Below are 17,021 nucleotides of genomic sequence, written 5' to 3' on the forward strand. Positions count from 1 at the left end.
AAGATATTAAGTGTCTTTTTATTAATTTTTGAAATTTTATTTCATTTTTTTCTTTTTTAAATAGTCTAGCTTGTATTTCATGGTGCAGGAACATAGCTCATTGTATCAGATTTATTGGGGGAAATTAAATTTGAATTGATTCTGCTAACTATGATTTGAATGAGAGAAAAAGTATAAAAAATGAAGCTGTAAGCTTTTCATCTGAGAATAGTTCTACCTAGTGATTAAAAATTAGAGTGGTGGGCTTCCCTGGTGGCGCAGTGGTTGAGAGTCTGCCTGCTAATGCAGGGGACACGGGTTCGAGCCCTGGTCTGGGAAGATCCCACATGCCGCGGAGCAACTGGGCCCATGAGCCACAACTACTGAGCCTGCGCGTCTGGAGCCTGTGCTCCGCAACAGGAGAGGTCGTGATAGTGAGAGGCCCCCACTTGCCACAACTGGAGAAAGCCCTCGCACAGAAACGAAGAACCAACACAGCAAAAATAAATTAATTAAAAAAAAATTTAGAGTGGTATGAAACTCGATAATAAAAAGGCAAGTAACCCAATTAAAAAATGGCCAAAGAACCTGAACAGGCATTTTTCCAAAGAAGACATACAAATGGTTAATATATAGCTAAGCAGATACTCAGTACCAGTCATTAGACAAATGCAAATCAAAACCACAATAAGATACCATCACACCCCCGAAGATGGACAGTAACATGTGTTGTCCAAGATGTGGAGAAACTGAAACTTTCATACATTACTGGTGGGAATGTAAAATCACACAGTCACTTTGGAAAATGGTCTGGCAGCTCTTCAAAATGTCAAACATAGAGCTACCATAGGATTCGGCAATTCTACTCCTAGTTATATACCAAGAGAAATGAAGTATATGTCCACACAAGAACTTGTACATGAATATTAATAGCAGCATTATTCATAATAGCCAAAAAGTGGAAATAACCCATATACCCATAAACTAATGAAATGACAAATGAAGTGTGTTATATCTATGCAATGGATTATTATTTAGCAGTAAAAAACAATGAAGTATTGATACATGCAACAGCTCAAATGACTCTTGAAAACATTATGCTAAGTGAAAAAAACCAATCATGAAAGACCACATATTATATAATTTCATTAATATAAAACATCCAGAATAGGCAAATCTGTACATACAGGAAGTAAATTAGTGGTTTCTTAGGGCTAGAGGTGGAGGGACATGTGAAGCAATTGCTGGTGGATGGATATAGAGTATCTTTTGGGTGACAAAGTATAAAATTAGATTGTGGTGAAAGTGACATACTATCTATGAATATCAAAAAACATTGACTGTATAATTTAAATGAGTGAATTGTATGGTCTGTGAATAATGTATCAATAAGGCTGTTTAAAAACTTAAAGAAATTAAAGCAGTAAAATCAGGGCAAAATAAGGACACATTTCCTAGCATACCTATACCTGTAAATGAAATATGATGTACTGTTTTTCTTAGCCTCTATAAACCCAGTAGCAATATTTTTCTCTAGCTAAAAATACATTTTTTTCCTGACATTTGAGTTTAACGTCTAGGTTATGCTCAGAAGTGGAAAAAACAAGTCATTTTTTTCAGTTAAAATTTTACTGACTGTACTTGCTTTGGTGGTACACATTCTAAAACTAAAACAATATAAGGAACATCTAGCATGGCATCTTTGCAAGGGTACACGTACCTCAGTGCAGTGTTTTATGTATATTTCCTTCCTTTATTGAAGGAAGTAAGAGAAGACCTGAATAAATGTGTATAGATGTGAAAAATATAATATTGTAAAGATTACAGTTCTCTGCAAAATCTCTGAAAATGTAATGAAGTCCCACTCAAAACCTCAGCAGGACTTTTCTTGGAACTTTACAATAACTGATTCTAAAATTTGTAAAGAAGAATGAAGTTGCAATAGCAGTCCCAGACACCCCCCCTCCTGCAAAGAGCATTTAATAAAGTAGAGGGCTTGCCCATTGCCATATAGGATCTAATAAAGCCAAGCTAATGAAAGTTGTGTGAATGGTGCAGACAGAGGCAAATAAGTGAATGGATCAAAAGAGTGCCTGAAACTGCCCTGTACATGTACGGAAACCTGCCCTGGGTTAGAGATAACAGCATTATTCATTATGTTGGAGTGTGATAATTTTACTGTAAACGCATGTCAAACATTTACTTATCAATGAGGAAATCAAGATGGTGAAACTGTTCCAAGAGCATTTGGGGAATTGAAGGAAGAATGTTCGAATGATTTGTTATATACAAAACTGGTTAATCTCTTACAAGGCAATAAAACCATAACCATACCAAATTATTTGCATATGTACCAGACAAAAAAAATCTGCAAGTTAACATATTATTTTATAGAATATAGACCTTAATCAATAGAAAATAACAAGTCAAACAAGGATATATCCCTTATAGAATGAAATATTCCTTGGGTGGGCCTGTTAGACAATGCTCCAAGATGGCATTGAGTGGGCATGCGATCTTTTTTTTATCTTATTTCAAAGCTACTGAGTAGCTGAAGGATGAGTTATTCATTGCTGTTGGGATAATTGCCCATCCATAGGGGAAACAATTAAATTTAGATCACACTGTACACAAAAGTGGATTCTAGATATACTTGTGTGTTAAATTATTTTCTCCATGTGTTTAAGCATTTCTCATAAAAAAGGGGAAAATAGGTTCTTGATAAAATACTAGATAGTGAGTGAATTAGGTCTATAAAAAAAAAACGGAAAAAAATCAGTTTGTAGCATGATGTACTTATTGTGATACTAATATGAATTTTAAAATACTGTAGAATTTCTGGGACTTAATGTACATGTATATAAAAGCATAAAAAACGAAACTTTTGTACCCCAGAAAAATGAAAAAAATCTAGTATTGTTTTATTAATAATTATTAAGTTCTGCTAAATTTAAGTGTTTTCTGCCTGGTAAAGATGCTATAATTGTAGCTTTGAAACATGCAACATTTACCTGACACAACAGACTTGATCTTAGCAGAACTTAATTAATTTAGTGTTTTATATATATGGTATGTCAAATCATTGGGGTAAAGATACAGGCTTTTAAAAATTAGCTTGGGAAAAATGGCAAAAGATTAAGAAAAATACACAGCACTATCTTGTACCATATACTCAAATTATAAATGGATCAGCACATTAAATATTAAAAAAATAAGCAGCAATTATGTTATATAATCTTTGTGGAGGGGAGGTTTTCCTAAGTGTGCCCTCAAAATCAGAAATATTAAAGGGAAATGATTAATTTTGATTATATAAAAATTTCAATATTGGGGAGAATTTTAAAATTAAAGATAAGGCAAATGAGAAATGGGGATATTTTTATATACATTTCAGAGAACATATTTTTCTAGCCCTTATAAATTAATCTGTAAGGGAACAGATAGGCAAGAATGGTCCAAAAGGCTAGACAGCCCTTTGAATCTATCTATTCCTCTTTCCCTGCTTGTAAACTGAGATGTCAGTCAGTACCCTGGAGTCTCGTTTACCTAAGTGCTTAGGGCTTCCTCCATTCTCCTGGTAAGAAGTTCTTGTGATAGAAAATAACATGCCTTCAAGCTACATTTCCACTTAACCGTGGCGTTTTCTTTTCTCCCATCACCCACACCCAACCACCCTTCTGAAAAGAACCTTGATTTTCCCCTAACCTGATGTATGAAATTTAGGAAACTTGACATGTTCAAGAAAAGATGAATGTTGAATATAAAATATTACCGGGTATTGGGAAGTCTGAAGGTAGAATATAATCAAACTCCACTTAATGTACAATAAGGGCATTGACATCTTAGAATTAAAAAAAAAAAAAAAAGAAGCTTTCCTAAAGGGATGGTCAATAACCCTTTCCTCTCTTCTCTATGGCTTGTGGACAGTTAAGGTGAATCGTTGATGGGAGGTTGACGATTCTGTTATATACAGGGCAGGGCTTATTCTTAAGCTCTATGGAAGTATCCTTCTCTGCAGTAGGCTTGCCTTCGCGTGTGTCTCTGCGGTAGATCTAGGTCAAAATGTGGCCTAAGATTCTGCAAACCAGATTCGTCTCCAGCTCCTTTATGTTACCTCGGCATTCTGTGGTATAAATATATAATGGGAAACAAGGCAGTTTTTAAAACATAAGATATTTTACAAAATACTTGCCCTTTCACTCCAGAATTTATCCTTAGGAAATAATCAGGCAAGTGAGTAAAGGGGCTTATTGCAGTATTGTTTGCATTGATAATTGCCAAACATTGGGAGCAACTAGCATGCCTCAAAATGAGGGATAGGTAACAAATTATGTTACCTCTATTCAGTAGACTGCTATGTGGACACTAGCTATGATAGAGCAACTCTGTATTTGTTGAGAAGAAAAGATTCAGGATAAATTTAGCATATAATGAAGGAAACCAGAATATGTTATCCCAAAATACGTATGCCTCTTTGACATAAAAATCATTTTGAGCTGAAGGCAATCAAGAAGCAGTAAACACTGAAAAATTCCCTCTTTCTGCCTCAAGGTAGGACATAAATTCTGTTTTTACTGGAGACAGACTCGTACAGCTCAGAGAGTCTGCAGACAAATCTTGTTAAATTAACCCTTACTTATTCCAAGTTATTCCTTCACCATTTACCACTAGGCCTTCACCATTTGTTTTGCCAATTCTTGACAAATGTATTGTTTCTTTGTCAGAAAGGTATAAAAGATTTCTGCTCTGCTTACTTCTTTGGGTCTTCATTCTCCTATGAAGGCTCTCACGTACATGTAACCATTCAATTACATTTGTGTGCTTTTCTCTTGTTGATCTGTCTTTGTCAGTTTAATTTCCAGACCCAGCCGGGGACCCTAAGAGGGTTGACAAAAACTTTTTCCTCCCCTACAGTAATATTCCATTTCAATTAAGAAAACTATAGACAGATAGATAGATAGATTTACTTGGGAAAAGATTTGGAAGGATATATACAAGCTACAATGTTATCTTTGGGTGGAGAGTTTTGGGGGGTGATTTCATTAATTTCTTTTTTGTGTACTGAAATATAAAGAAAAATAAGTTTATTTTATTGGGGCTGTATTTCAGGAATATTCACCATGTAACTGAGTGGATTCTGCTATTTGATTTTCAAAACTGATAAGAGATGGAAGTGAGATAATATAAATAATTGAAGGACTTGTGTTGTATACTTTAATCTATGTAGACTTTTCCTGTAAGACAAAGAAGTAACAACCTCACTGCCTTTTTATTAACAGGCCTTCTCGTGTAGATATGGCAACAAGCAGCCAACACTTCTCATCATTTGATACAAAACAGGCATCCGGACAGCACCGAACATCTAATGTGAAAAGGTCAGGAACGGGGTGGGGGGGCGGTGCGGGTATTCCTGGGGGACTGGGGAGAGCAGTCCAACCCTTGGGTAAATTGCAGTGTTGATGTTATGATAGGGCTTTGTGTTTTACTAATGGGTAGGGTGGAGAGAGGCCTGGGCAGGTGTAGTGCCCATTTTACAAATTAGGGAAGGAGTCTCAGAGCTCCTAAGGGATTTAGTGAGTAGGTGACCCTGTTACATAAAAGCAGAAACAAAACCAAATTCAACTCTTGGGGTACAACTCCCTCTTGAGCCTATTTTTATCCTTAAAAATTTTAACCATTTATTTTATTATGAAATAATGTAACCATATTGCCAAGCATCGGGGAAGATGGAAGAAAGAAGAATTAGGAGCACTTTAACACGGACTGTTAGAATTTTGGTATATTTCATTCCAGTCTTTTCTCTAGGCATGTGCTCCTTGATATAGATGTAGCCATACCTTATTCATTGAACGTTGTATTGTGATTGTTTTTCTAATTGTATTCTTCTTGTAACTTTGGCTTAAAAGTGCATTTAAGAAGCATTTGTCGTAGAAAATTCAGGAAATATACAAAAGCACAAAGGAGAGATAAAATATGTATTACCATCACCATAACTTTTTTGGGTGTGTATTCTCTCTTTTTCTCTTCATATATAGAGATATTAATTTTTTTTCTAAATTGGGATCATATTAATTTTGCTCTTTGGTAACCCACTTTTCAAAGCATAATATATCATGACATTTTTCCTTTCCACTGAATATGTTTTATAATATCATATTTGATTGCTAAGTACTGTTCCTTTCTGCCCATTTTAGAATTACTTTAGCCAGTTGTCATTTTTTGAATATGTAAGTTGTTCCTTTCTTGGTTATTAAGGCAACTCTGTTAAAGCTTTATTTTATACCATGAATAAGTGCTTTCCATTTATCCTTACGTGTTTATTAAACTTTATACAGCACGTCTTCGGCATTTTAGATTTTGCATTTGAAATTTCAGCTACTTTTGAGCATGTTCACAATACTCATGGGCTTGGCGGTTTGTCTTAGGACTCAACCCTCACAATATAAGGAAGGGGTGCAATATTTATAAGGATTGAGGAATGGAGATGAAGTTGAAAATAACTTCTCAGGATCTGAAGGCGTTTATTTTCCACATTACTTTTTAATTTCATATGTCTCTGCTCATGGAAATCTGAGCTACCTTCAGAAATATGTATTCCTCCCTCATAGTTGTCCTCTAACTGATCTGATGGTTTCCTAGGTAACCACTGCATCAACATTTATATAATGCTGAGTTTGAAAGCTGGGATAAAATAAATTTAAAAAATATTACTGAAAGCAGTGATAAATTAAGGGCATAGCATTCAGAGAGAGCTCTGGGCTGTATCGGTAGACTGGGAATTTTCAGCATATGTGTAGTTTTTTGTTGTTGTTGTTGTTTTTTGTTTCTTTTGCGGTACGCGGCCTCTCACTGTTGTGGCCTCTCCCGTTGCGGAGCACAGGCTCCGGACGCGCAGGCTCAGCGGCCATGGCTCACGGGCCCAGCCGCTCCGTGGCATGTGGGATCTTCCCTGACCGGGGCATGAACCCGTGTTCCCTGCACCGGCAGGCGGACTCTCAACCACTGCGCCACCAGGGAAGCCCGATGTGTAGTTTTGAAGGCATGAACTGTATGTGCTCTTTCCAAGAGAGAGCAAAACAAATGAGAAGAGAGTGAAGGAAGGAAGCCCCATGAACACAGACATTGAAGGAGCAGCTAATGGAATGATTTCATGCAGAGCTATGGAGGTTTGAGGGACAGGATGATTAAATGAGATGGTAGCTGCAAGATGGGCAAGGGGTTGGGGAGGGGTGAGTTCTGGAATGAGGTCAACAGAGCCAGGTGTTGCAGAGAGGTCTACGTGGATAAAGGCTGGAAAGCATCCTTTGTATTTTGTAGTTAGGTCATCATAGACCTTTAGCTTAGAGGGTTCCTTGCCAGGCTACAGTGGAAGATGAATGGGAGGAGGGGAAGTAGGGAAAGTGAGAGTCAACTCTTTTTTGAAGCTTTTGCCTATGAAGAGAAGGAGTGGGAGAAGTTCAGGAGAGAAGACAAAATCGAAAGTTATCTTTTTGGCTGGTTTTACTTTAAGTAGAAATGAGTGAGATTTGTGCGTTTTCTGAATTGGAAAGAGGGCAGAGAGGAAAAGGTTAAAGACATAAAGGAAGAAACAGAAGGGAAACGTAAGAAGTATAGTATTAGCATTTGTAGGTTTCATTTTAAAATTAAATTATTAAAATTAAGATTTTTCTTTAAAAAAATGAAACAAATATTCCTACTCTGCCTTTCAGTCAACAGGTCTTCTAATGCATTTGTAAAAACAAGCACTTGTAAATTTATTGTGAAGCAGCCCAGAAGGACATCTGCAAAGTTGAGCAATGCTTCAAACTTGAGCAAGTATGTGGGTAGTTAGACCGCATAGAGGATAATGGCACCCTAGCTAATGTATACTCCCCATGTGACTGCTCCACTGACACCCGGTGTATTGCTCTTCTACACAAAGCTGTGAGGCAATCAAGGGGGGAGTTTAGTCACTCTTTCACAAATGAGCAATCCTGGATGGCAGGTGACATACCCAAGGTGCCTCAGCCAGGCAGTGGTTGATTTGCATCTTGATGCTCCATCTCCTCATTTCCTGGCCAGAGCATCTTTAATGATGAACCCATTTGCTTCCCTGGTTGTAATCCCTCTCATCTGTTTAGTCTTGCAAAGTGTTTTGACAACCATGGTTTCTTTTGATTATACTTCAACTTGAAAGAGCCAGGAAAGAATCTTTCCATGTAAGATCCTGATGTCGAGAGCAGTACATGGCTAACTGAAATGCCTTGCAAAACTCTGAAATATTTTGAGTTCGAGTTATCGCCCGTGTCCTTCCAGGGCACCAGTGACAAAGTTGCAGATATTTGTTAAGTTCTGTGTTCGCCACTTCATATTTGTTGACACCCAGAAGCAGTTGTGTTAAAGTCACTTTTGGAAAAAGGAGGAAAGACTTTCCACCCTGGCCCTGAGCCTTTCCATCATTTCCTCCTCTTACCATATCTTTTTGAGTTGAGAGACATGTTGTTTGGCCTTGCGTAGGAAATGGAATGACGACAAGGTTGCCCACTTTCAAATCTCTAAGGCAAAGTACATTTTGTCTTCTTGATCTACTTGAGAAACTTGTCGAAAGCAGGAAGAAGAACAGAGGTATAGCATCTCAGGATTAAAGGATTTTTTTTTGGTGGTACGTGGGCCTCTCACTGCTGTGGCGTCTCCCGTTGAGGAGCACAGGCTCCGGACGCGCAGGCTCAGCGGCCATGGCTCACGGGTCTAGCCACTCCGTGGCATGTGGGATCTACCCAGACCGGGGCACGAACCCGTGTCCCCTGCATTGGCAGGCGGACTCTCAACCACTGCGCCACCAGGGAAGCCCACCAGTAAGGTTTTAATAAGAAAAACTTTGTAACAAATAATGCTTCAGATGTTCTGAACATAATTTATTCCTCCTTTATCTTCCATATTGACATTTTATTCTTTCCCCCCTGTCATCATTGCTAACTTGGCTTGTGTTCCACAGTTGCTTCAGTACATAAACAAGTTATTATTTTAGAAATTTTTCCTTTTTATTTACTTAATTTTATTTTATTTTTTAAATTTATTTAATTTTGGCTGCGTTGGGTCTTCATTGCTGCGCGTGGGCTTTCTCTAGTTGTGGCGAGCGGGGGCTACTCTTCATTGCGGTGTGCAGGCTTCTCATTGCGGTGGTTTCTCTTGTTGCAGAGCACAGGCTCTAGGCGCATGGGCTTCAGTAGCTGTGGCACGCGGGGTCAGTAGTTGTGGCTCGCGGGCTTAGTTGCTCCACAGCATGTGGGGTCTTCCCGGACCAGGGCTAAAACCCGTGTCCCCTGCATTGGCAGGTGGATCCTTAACCACTGCACCACCAGGGAAGCCCATCCTTTTTAAAGTAGAAGACTGAAAAACTCATTTTGCCTTTAGATGAACATATCTTCTAATTCAGAAACAGGAAGAAAGATATATATTTACTGAAGATATATATTAATAGAGGCACCTGGGTGGGGTTTCCACAGATGGAGACCATGAGTGTATAGTCCCTCTGAGAAGGGCTGAGCGCTCACAGCTTCTGGAGAATTACATATACATGGTTGTTAATTTGCATAGGCCTTGACAGTTCACCAAGTACCCTCGTAGCAACCATGGCCTTGGTTTCTCCTGCACACATTGTGAAATGGGAGGGCATTTCAAAGATGAGGCCGTGGACTCAGGGAGGTGGAGTGACTTTCTGAAGGTCACAGGCTAGGGAATGGCAATGCTGACTTGGATTGCCGGCCCAGGAATTCTCATTCTATCACATCAGGCTTCAGGAGGATGATGTCACAACGATGAGCCTCTTGGAGATCCTTGGCTGTTTTTAAATAGTCGTACTCATCACTCTAGGCTGGTTGGACAGTTGTTATGAGGCTGAGCAGAAGGGTTTATGTGGTAAGTGTGGCTGCCATTTTAGGTCCTTGATCTAAGGGGGCAGTGTGATTGAACATCTGTTTTAGGCAGAATAGTCTGAGGGTGGTGTCCAGAAAAATTAGTATTATCTGGGAGCTTGCTGAGCCCACCCCAGGCCTACTGAATCAGAAACTCTGGTGGTGAGGCCTAGTGGTATTGTTTTAACAAGCCCTCTGGTGAGTTGAATGCACGCTAAAGTTTGAGAGCCGCCTAAGCACAGCTGGTAATACGAAGGCATTCTTGGAGACTGTTTCAGAATTCAGGCTTGAAGTGGTGATAGTCTCAGTTAATGTGGAGGCAGCGGGAATGGAGAGAACAGCTGACCCCAAGACGTGTGTGAGAAGTCCTAGCTGAGATTCCAGTTGCTCTCTTGGTCATTCTTTGTGGAACACATGGTAGCACTGGTATTCTGGAGGGGAGGGGGTCTTAATTTCACGTGAACAGGTTAGTAAAACGCTTAGAAAGGTTGAGTTCACGGTGTTTGGAGGTGCCGAGTGCCTACTTCTGTTTCTCCCTCTGAGCTGGGCTTGCAAGTGCATCCACCCAGGTGCCAGTGTGGCCAGCTGAGATGCAGAGGTGGCTGTTTCTGTGGCAAGGGGACTGGTATCTGTTCTCAGCCCATTTCTTGGTAACAAAAGATGAGCTGTACTCTGAGAGAACTGGTGGGAGTGGAAATTAAGAGAACAGGTGAGAGGTAACACTGGAAAACCTAATGGTTGAAGGGAAGGGGTGATGAGGAAGGGAGTGGGGGTTGCTGAGCTAAAAATTTCCTTTTGTTCTTAGAATAAAGTCCATCTTCTTGGGTGGGAGGGAGGGAGACTGCAAGAGGGAGTGTATATGGGGATATATGTATACGAATAGCTGATTCACTTTGTTATAAAGCAGAAACTAACACACCATTGTAAAGCAATTATACTCCAATAAAGATGTTAAAAAAGTAAATTAATTGGGCTTCTCTGGTGGTGCAGTGGTTAAGAGTCCGCCTGCTGATGCAGGGGACACGGGTTCGTGCCCCGGTCCGGGTAGATCCCACATGCCACGGAGCAGCTGGGCCCGTGAGCCATGGCCGCTGAGCCTGCGCGTCTGGAGCCTGTGCTCTGCAACGGGAGAGGCCACAACAGTGAGAGGCCTGCGTACTGCAAAAAAAAAAAAAAAAAAAAAAAGTAAATTAATTAATTAAAAAAATAAAATAACATTGCTATTTAAAACAAAAACAACAAAACAAAACAAAGTCCATCTTCTCTGCCACCGTGGTTTCTGTTTTCTGCCGGCTTTCTGTCCTCATTTCCTCCCACTCTCTGCCTTGCTCACCGCATTCCCAGCTTAGAACCTCCCTTCTCCCCTCAACCTAGATATTCTCATGGCGGCCTCCACTCTGCAGCACTTGGATGTCACCCTTTACAAGAACTTTCTATGAGCATCCTCATTAATGTTGGGCCTCACCTCACCCCCTTCCCCAGCCAGTTTCTTCCCCAGACCACTTATCCCAGTCTGAGATGATCTTAGTTACTGGTCTCCTTGTTTTAAGTCTGCCCTCCCTCCCCAGCTCTTCCACAGCCGGGAACCCTATGGGTCTGCTCCGTGTGTATTCCCAACACCTAGAAGAGTGCCTGGTGTGTAGTTAGAGCTCCATAAATATTAGCTGAATGAATTCTAGGTAGAGATTTGATTGGGAGGGACAGGTAGGGGGAGGAAGTAGGGGGAGAAATGTGTCTGTAGACACCAGGCAGCAAATGACAGCTAACTTGGCAGGCAGTGGAGGTGAAACAGGATAAATCCAAGAGATGTTCAGGAACTAACACTGACAAAATTTGCAGCTGGACTAATATGGAAGGTATTAAGCAGTTTACTTGTGAAAAATTTTCATGAGAGAGGTTTGTGAACTCCTAGCATTCGTATTTGACCTCTTCATTCACTAGAAACTTAAGGGCAAAGCAATTCTGTGTTAGTATTAGGGTTCTTCAGAGAAAGAAGACCAATAGGAGATATACTGAGAGAGAGAGAGAGAGAGATTGATTTGTCATGGGAATTGGCTCACGTGATTATCAAAGCCGAGAAGTTCCACGGTCTGCTGTCTGCAAGCTGCAGAACCAGGAAAGCCAGTGGTGCAGTTCAGTTGAAGCCCGACAGCCTGGTAACCAGAAGCACAAGAGAGGAGAAGATAAATGTCCCAGCTCAAATAGAGAAGAGATCACGTTTTCCCCCTTCCTCTGCCTTTTTGTTCTATCCTGGCCCCCAGCGGATTGGCTGATGCCGACCTACATTGGGGAAGGCCATCTGCTTTACTCAGTTCACCAATTCAAAGGCTAATCTCTTCCAGAAACACCCTCACAGACACAAAAATAATGTTGTACCAGCTATCTAGACATCGCTTAGCCCATTCAAGTTGCCTTATAAAATTAACCATCACAAAATGAGCTCTCCAGCTAACCCCTTTTCCAAGAGCTTGTCTCCTTTCTGCACCACCCTGGAGGAGAGAGGCTTTCAGGTCCCAGGCATAAGGAATTCTGTTGCTGAGCGTCTCGCAGAGCAGCGCTCTATCCCCCCAACCCATCCGGCCACTCAACAATACTTACGGGGTTGTAGTATGTTCTAGATACAACCAAAGGCCCTGGGGGCATAGCAGTGACTAAAACAACCTCCTTGCATTTATATCCTAGAGAGGGAAGATAGCCAAAGACAAACAGGTCCACAAATATAGGCACAAGATATTTTGGATGGTAATAAGTGGTATAGAGCAGACAAAACAATGGGAGAGGTTGGGCTGAGGTCAATGAGGCAGGTCTTGAGTTGGTGCTTTTTGAGCTGATATCTGAATAACAAGAAGGAACCAGCCATGAGAAGACCTGGGGGCAGAGGGTGGGTGGTTCCCTGCAGCACCTTCAGAACCCACTTCTGGAAGATGAGTAACCGAAGTGGCATTTTTGTTTTCCTGCTTAAGAAGTGAATATGGAGAGAATGGTGGCACAGAAATTCAACTTTCAGCACTTTGAAATGAATCATTGTACTGCTTATTTCCTTACTGACATATTTTCTTGTTAAAAGATGTTACACAAAACATTTTAGAGATGGCTCTCATTTTAAAGGGCAGAATTTCTATCAATCATAAATAATTAACATGAGTTTCAAAAGGTAAAATCATGACTCATACAGATGTAAAAATGAACAGATGTTAAAAATTTTACTTAACTCATTAATCAGGGAGAGAACTAGGCAGATGTTAAAACAGATTTGAAGGAGATATCAAAACAGCACACATTTATATGGAGTAAAGGAATGTTGAAATGAATGTGCAGATTCAGGCAAAACTAGCTTCTTCCACAGTGGAGGAGGGAAGTCGATTGAAGGCCAGGACAGAATTTACATGTGTTAAATAACAAGTTCAACTGACTAAATTTGAAGATCTAATTGTCTTTATTAAACTCTTTGTGAATTGGGCAGCATCCCATCTAGCAAGAGAAGGGAGCTCCTTCAGGCTTCAGGAAAGGAAAGGTTTTTCAAGGCAAGGAAGAAGCAGGGGAAAGAGGAAATTAATAGTAAATAATGCATTGTTTTAGGCTAGGTTGCCCTCCTAAGGGGAGTGGAAGGGGTCTATCAGTGGATTTCCAAGTGCTGTTCAGGAAATTCCAGGTTGGCTGGTTAGAGGTCACATTCTTGGAGAAGGTTGGAACTGTAATTAGGTTATAGCTTTAAGTCCTGGTGGGGCTTAGCATAAATGACTCCATTTTGCGCCTGCTATCTCTTTTCTTTTAACATCTTTATTGGAGTATAATTACTTTACAATGGTGTGTTACTTTCTGCTGTATAACAAAGTGAATCAGCTCTACATATACATATATCCCCATATCTCCTCCCTCTTGCATCTCCCTCCCACCCTCCCTATCTCACCCCTCTAGGTGGTCACAAAGCATTGAGCTGATCTCCCTGTGCTATGTGGCTGCTTCCCACTAGCTATCTATTTTACATTTGGTAGTGTATATATGTCCATGCCCCTCTCTCACTTTGTCCCAGCTTACCCTTCCCCCTCCCCGTATCCTCAAGTCCATTCTCTAGTAGGTCTGTGTCTTTATTCCCGTCTTGCCCCTAGGATCTTCATGACTTTTTTTTTTTTTTTTTTTAGATTCCATATATGTGTTAGCATATGGTATTTGTTTTTCTCTTTCTGACTTACTTCACTCTGTATGACAGACTCTAGGTCCATCCACCTCACTACAAATAACTCAATTTCGTTTCTTTCTATGGCTGAGTAATATTCCATTGTATATATGTGCCACATCTTCTTTACCCATTCATCTGTCGATGGACACTTCGGTTGCTTCCATGTCCTGGCTATTGTAAACAAAGCTGCAATGAACATTGTGGTACATGACTCTTTGAATTATGGTTTTCTCAGGTTATATGCCCAGTAGTGGGATCGCTGGTAGTACAGTAGTTCTCTTTTTAGTTTTTTAAGGAACCTCCATACTGTTCTCCATAGTGGCTGTATCAATTTACATTCCCACCAGCAGTGCAAGCGGGTTTCCCTTTTCTCCACACCCTCTCCAGCATTTATTGTTTGTGGATTTTTTTGATGATTGGGCCCGTTGTCTCTTTTTTAACACGGGTCTATAGACAACAGTTATTTTGTATTGATATCAGTTACGTATAATTTACAGAGCTGTAAGTAAGATAGTTCCTGTGGAATCAAAAACAAATAACCTGGCAGGGTCTTCTTTAGATTTTAGATGATGCAGTTTTCCACTGACATACATTCTTACCCCTACATAATCAAACTAAAACAAAATAACCTCTGCTCCCACTCATGAATAGATATAGTTCCTACACTTGTGGTCTTCGGAGTGATGGGGGGACTATCATTTACTGAGTGCCTGCTATGATCATTATTTGTCAATTTGTTCCATCTTCAAAACAGCCCCATGAAGTAGTTGGTGGTGTTCCCATTTTACAGGTGAGAAAGTCAAGTTCCCAGAGGTTAGAGACACAGCTAGTAAGTGACAGAGTAGAATTCCAGCCTGTCCTTCTGTCTCCAAAGTGTACACACACACACACACACACACACACACACACTCCCTGTGACAACTTGATAAAGTAAAAACTGTAGAAATTCTGTGTATTTTTTTCTTGATCTTTAGGTCACTGTCAACCAAGGTGGATCTCAGGAGTGGCCTGGAAGAATGTGCAATGGCACTGAACTTATTTCTAAGTAACAAATTTACAGATGCCTTAGAATTGCTTCGACCATGGTAATTAACTTTATTTCTTTTAGATAAAATATATTTTTTGGATGCTTTTGATGGTTCTGTCTCTGATGTCATTCTTGTCAGTTAATTTTTCTGCACTTCCTCCTGAATATTTATGAACTAATTTGGTTGAGACCCCTAAATGTTGATTAGTTTTAATATCCAGTTAAGAAATCTGTCGTTTCAACTTTAATTAGTAGAGCATTTCTGATTCTTTCTCCTATCTTAATTTCTATACTTGTTCAAATAGTGTCATCTTATTAGTTTCATAGAGCTTCATTTGGCTTTCTTCAGTGAAATATTTTTATGGATATTCCTCTGAAACTTAAATATCATTGAGAAAAGTTTCTTTTGAAATGGGCATGGGTGGATGTCCCTGGTGGCGCAGTGGTTAGGAATCCACCTGCCAATGTAGGGGACACGGGTTTGATCCCTTGTCTAGGAAGATCCCACATGCCGCTGAGCAAATAAGCCTGTGAGCCACAACTACTGAGCCTGCGCTCTAGAGCCCGGGAGCCACAACTACTGAGTCCGTGTGCCTGGAGCCTGTGCTCTGCAACAAGAGAAGCCACTACAATGAGAGGCATGCACACCGCAACAAAGAGTAACCCCTGCTCGCCACAACTAGAGAAAAGCCCGTGCCCAGCGACGAAGACCCAGTGCAGCCAAAAATAAATAAATAAGATAAATAAATTAAAAAAAGAAAAGAAACGGGTGTGGAAAGAGCTAAAATATGGTAATCTCAGATGCTAAAAAGAAATTTAAGATAATAAAAATCTTACTGGGACTCCCTATTTATGTGATAAATCACTTAGGCAGTTTCATTTCAGTTAATAGTACCTGTTAACTCTGATGATGTGGCAGCAAAACCTATGCTTAGCCTTCTTACTCGGCCTCACTTTGACCCCAGTGTCCACCTGTACAGTGTGACTAGAGCTCGGCAGGAATAATCTTACCTTGTGCCTCCAAACACAGTGTCTTCCTTGGATGAAGCATAGACCTCAGATAATAATTTCAAGACATTTACGTGGGCACTCCTCATTCCTTTGAGGAGTCTGTAGGGTGAGCAGGGTGATGTGACTCTGGTCATTGCCTTTGAATCTTAGAAATTAATGTGCCTACTGAGGCTGTGGTAATTCTCAGACTTAGAAGAGCTGCGATCAGTTAGCATTTCAGAGGTTAAGAACAGATGATAAAATAGATGGTGAAGTCCTATGATAATTGCCCAGGGCTGTCTCCACCCAATGCTTGTCTCGCATCCTCTACCTCAGGGGTTCCCAACTCCCGGGCCACAGACGGGTACTGGTCTGGGGTGTGTTAGGAACTGGGCCGCACAGCAGGAGGTGAGTGGCGGGTGAGAGAGTGAAGCTTCATCTGTATTTACAGCCACTCCCCATTGCTCACATTACCGCCTGAGCTCTGCTTCCTGTCAGGTCAGTGGTGGCATTAGATTCTTGTAGGAGCGCGAACCCTACTGTGAACTGCGCATGTGAGAGATCTAGGTTGCACACTCCTTATGAGAATCTAATGCCTGATGATCTGAGGTGGAGCTGAGGGGTGATGCTAGCGCTGGGGAACGGCTGCAAATACAGATGATGATCAGCAGAGAGGTTTGACTGCCCAGAGACCATAATAAATCAATGCTCTTGAATCACCCAGAAACCCCCCCACCCCACCCCCTCTTGTTCGTGGAAAAATTGTCTTCCACGAAACTGGTCCCCCCCCCGGTGCCAAAAAGGTTGGGGACCACTGCTCTACCTTGCCTGTATCTGCCTTTTTCCTTCTGTCCTTCTTAGTCCTTCAGACCTCTCTCTGTCTGTGTCTCTTCATCTTCTGTCTCTATATCCCTCTGTCTTCCTCTGTCTTCCTCTCTCCCTCCCTCTCTTT

At 40.7% G+C, this 17,021-nt stretch overlaps 1 protein-coding gene across 3 annotated transcripts in view; it reads left to right on the top strand.

Annotated features, from left to right (window-relative positions):
• Positions 1-17,021, top strand: part of TTC39B (tetratricopeptide repeat domain 39B) — a 127,281-nt gene that overhangs the window by 56,025 nt on the left and 54,235 nt on the right. For all 3 annotated transcript variants that reach the window (XM_081236215.1, XM_081236216.1, XM_081236217.1), the window contains 2 exons: positions 5,259-5,354; positions 15,027-15,137. In XM_081236215.1, the coding sequence (XP_081092341.1) occupies positions 5,259-5,354; positions 15,027-15,137 (207 nt within the window). The remainder of the gene's footprint in view (positions 1-5,258; positions 5,355-15,026; positions 15,138-17,021) is intronic.

This window comes from Mesoplodon bidens (assembly GCF_964165515.1).
Source record: "Mesoplodon bidens genome assembly, chromosome: 6".
In the NCBI taxonomy this organism is placed as follows: domain Eukaryota; kingdom Metazoa; phylum Chordata; class Mammalia; order Artiodactyla; family Ziphiidae; genus Mesoplodon; species Mesoplodon bidens.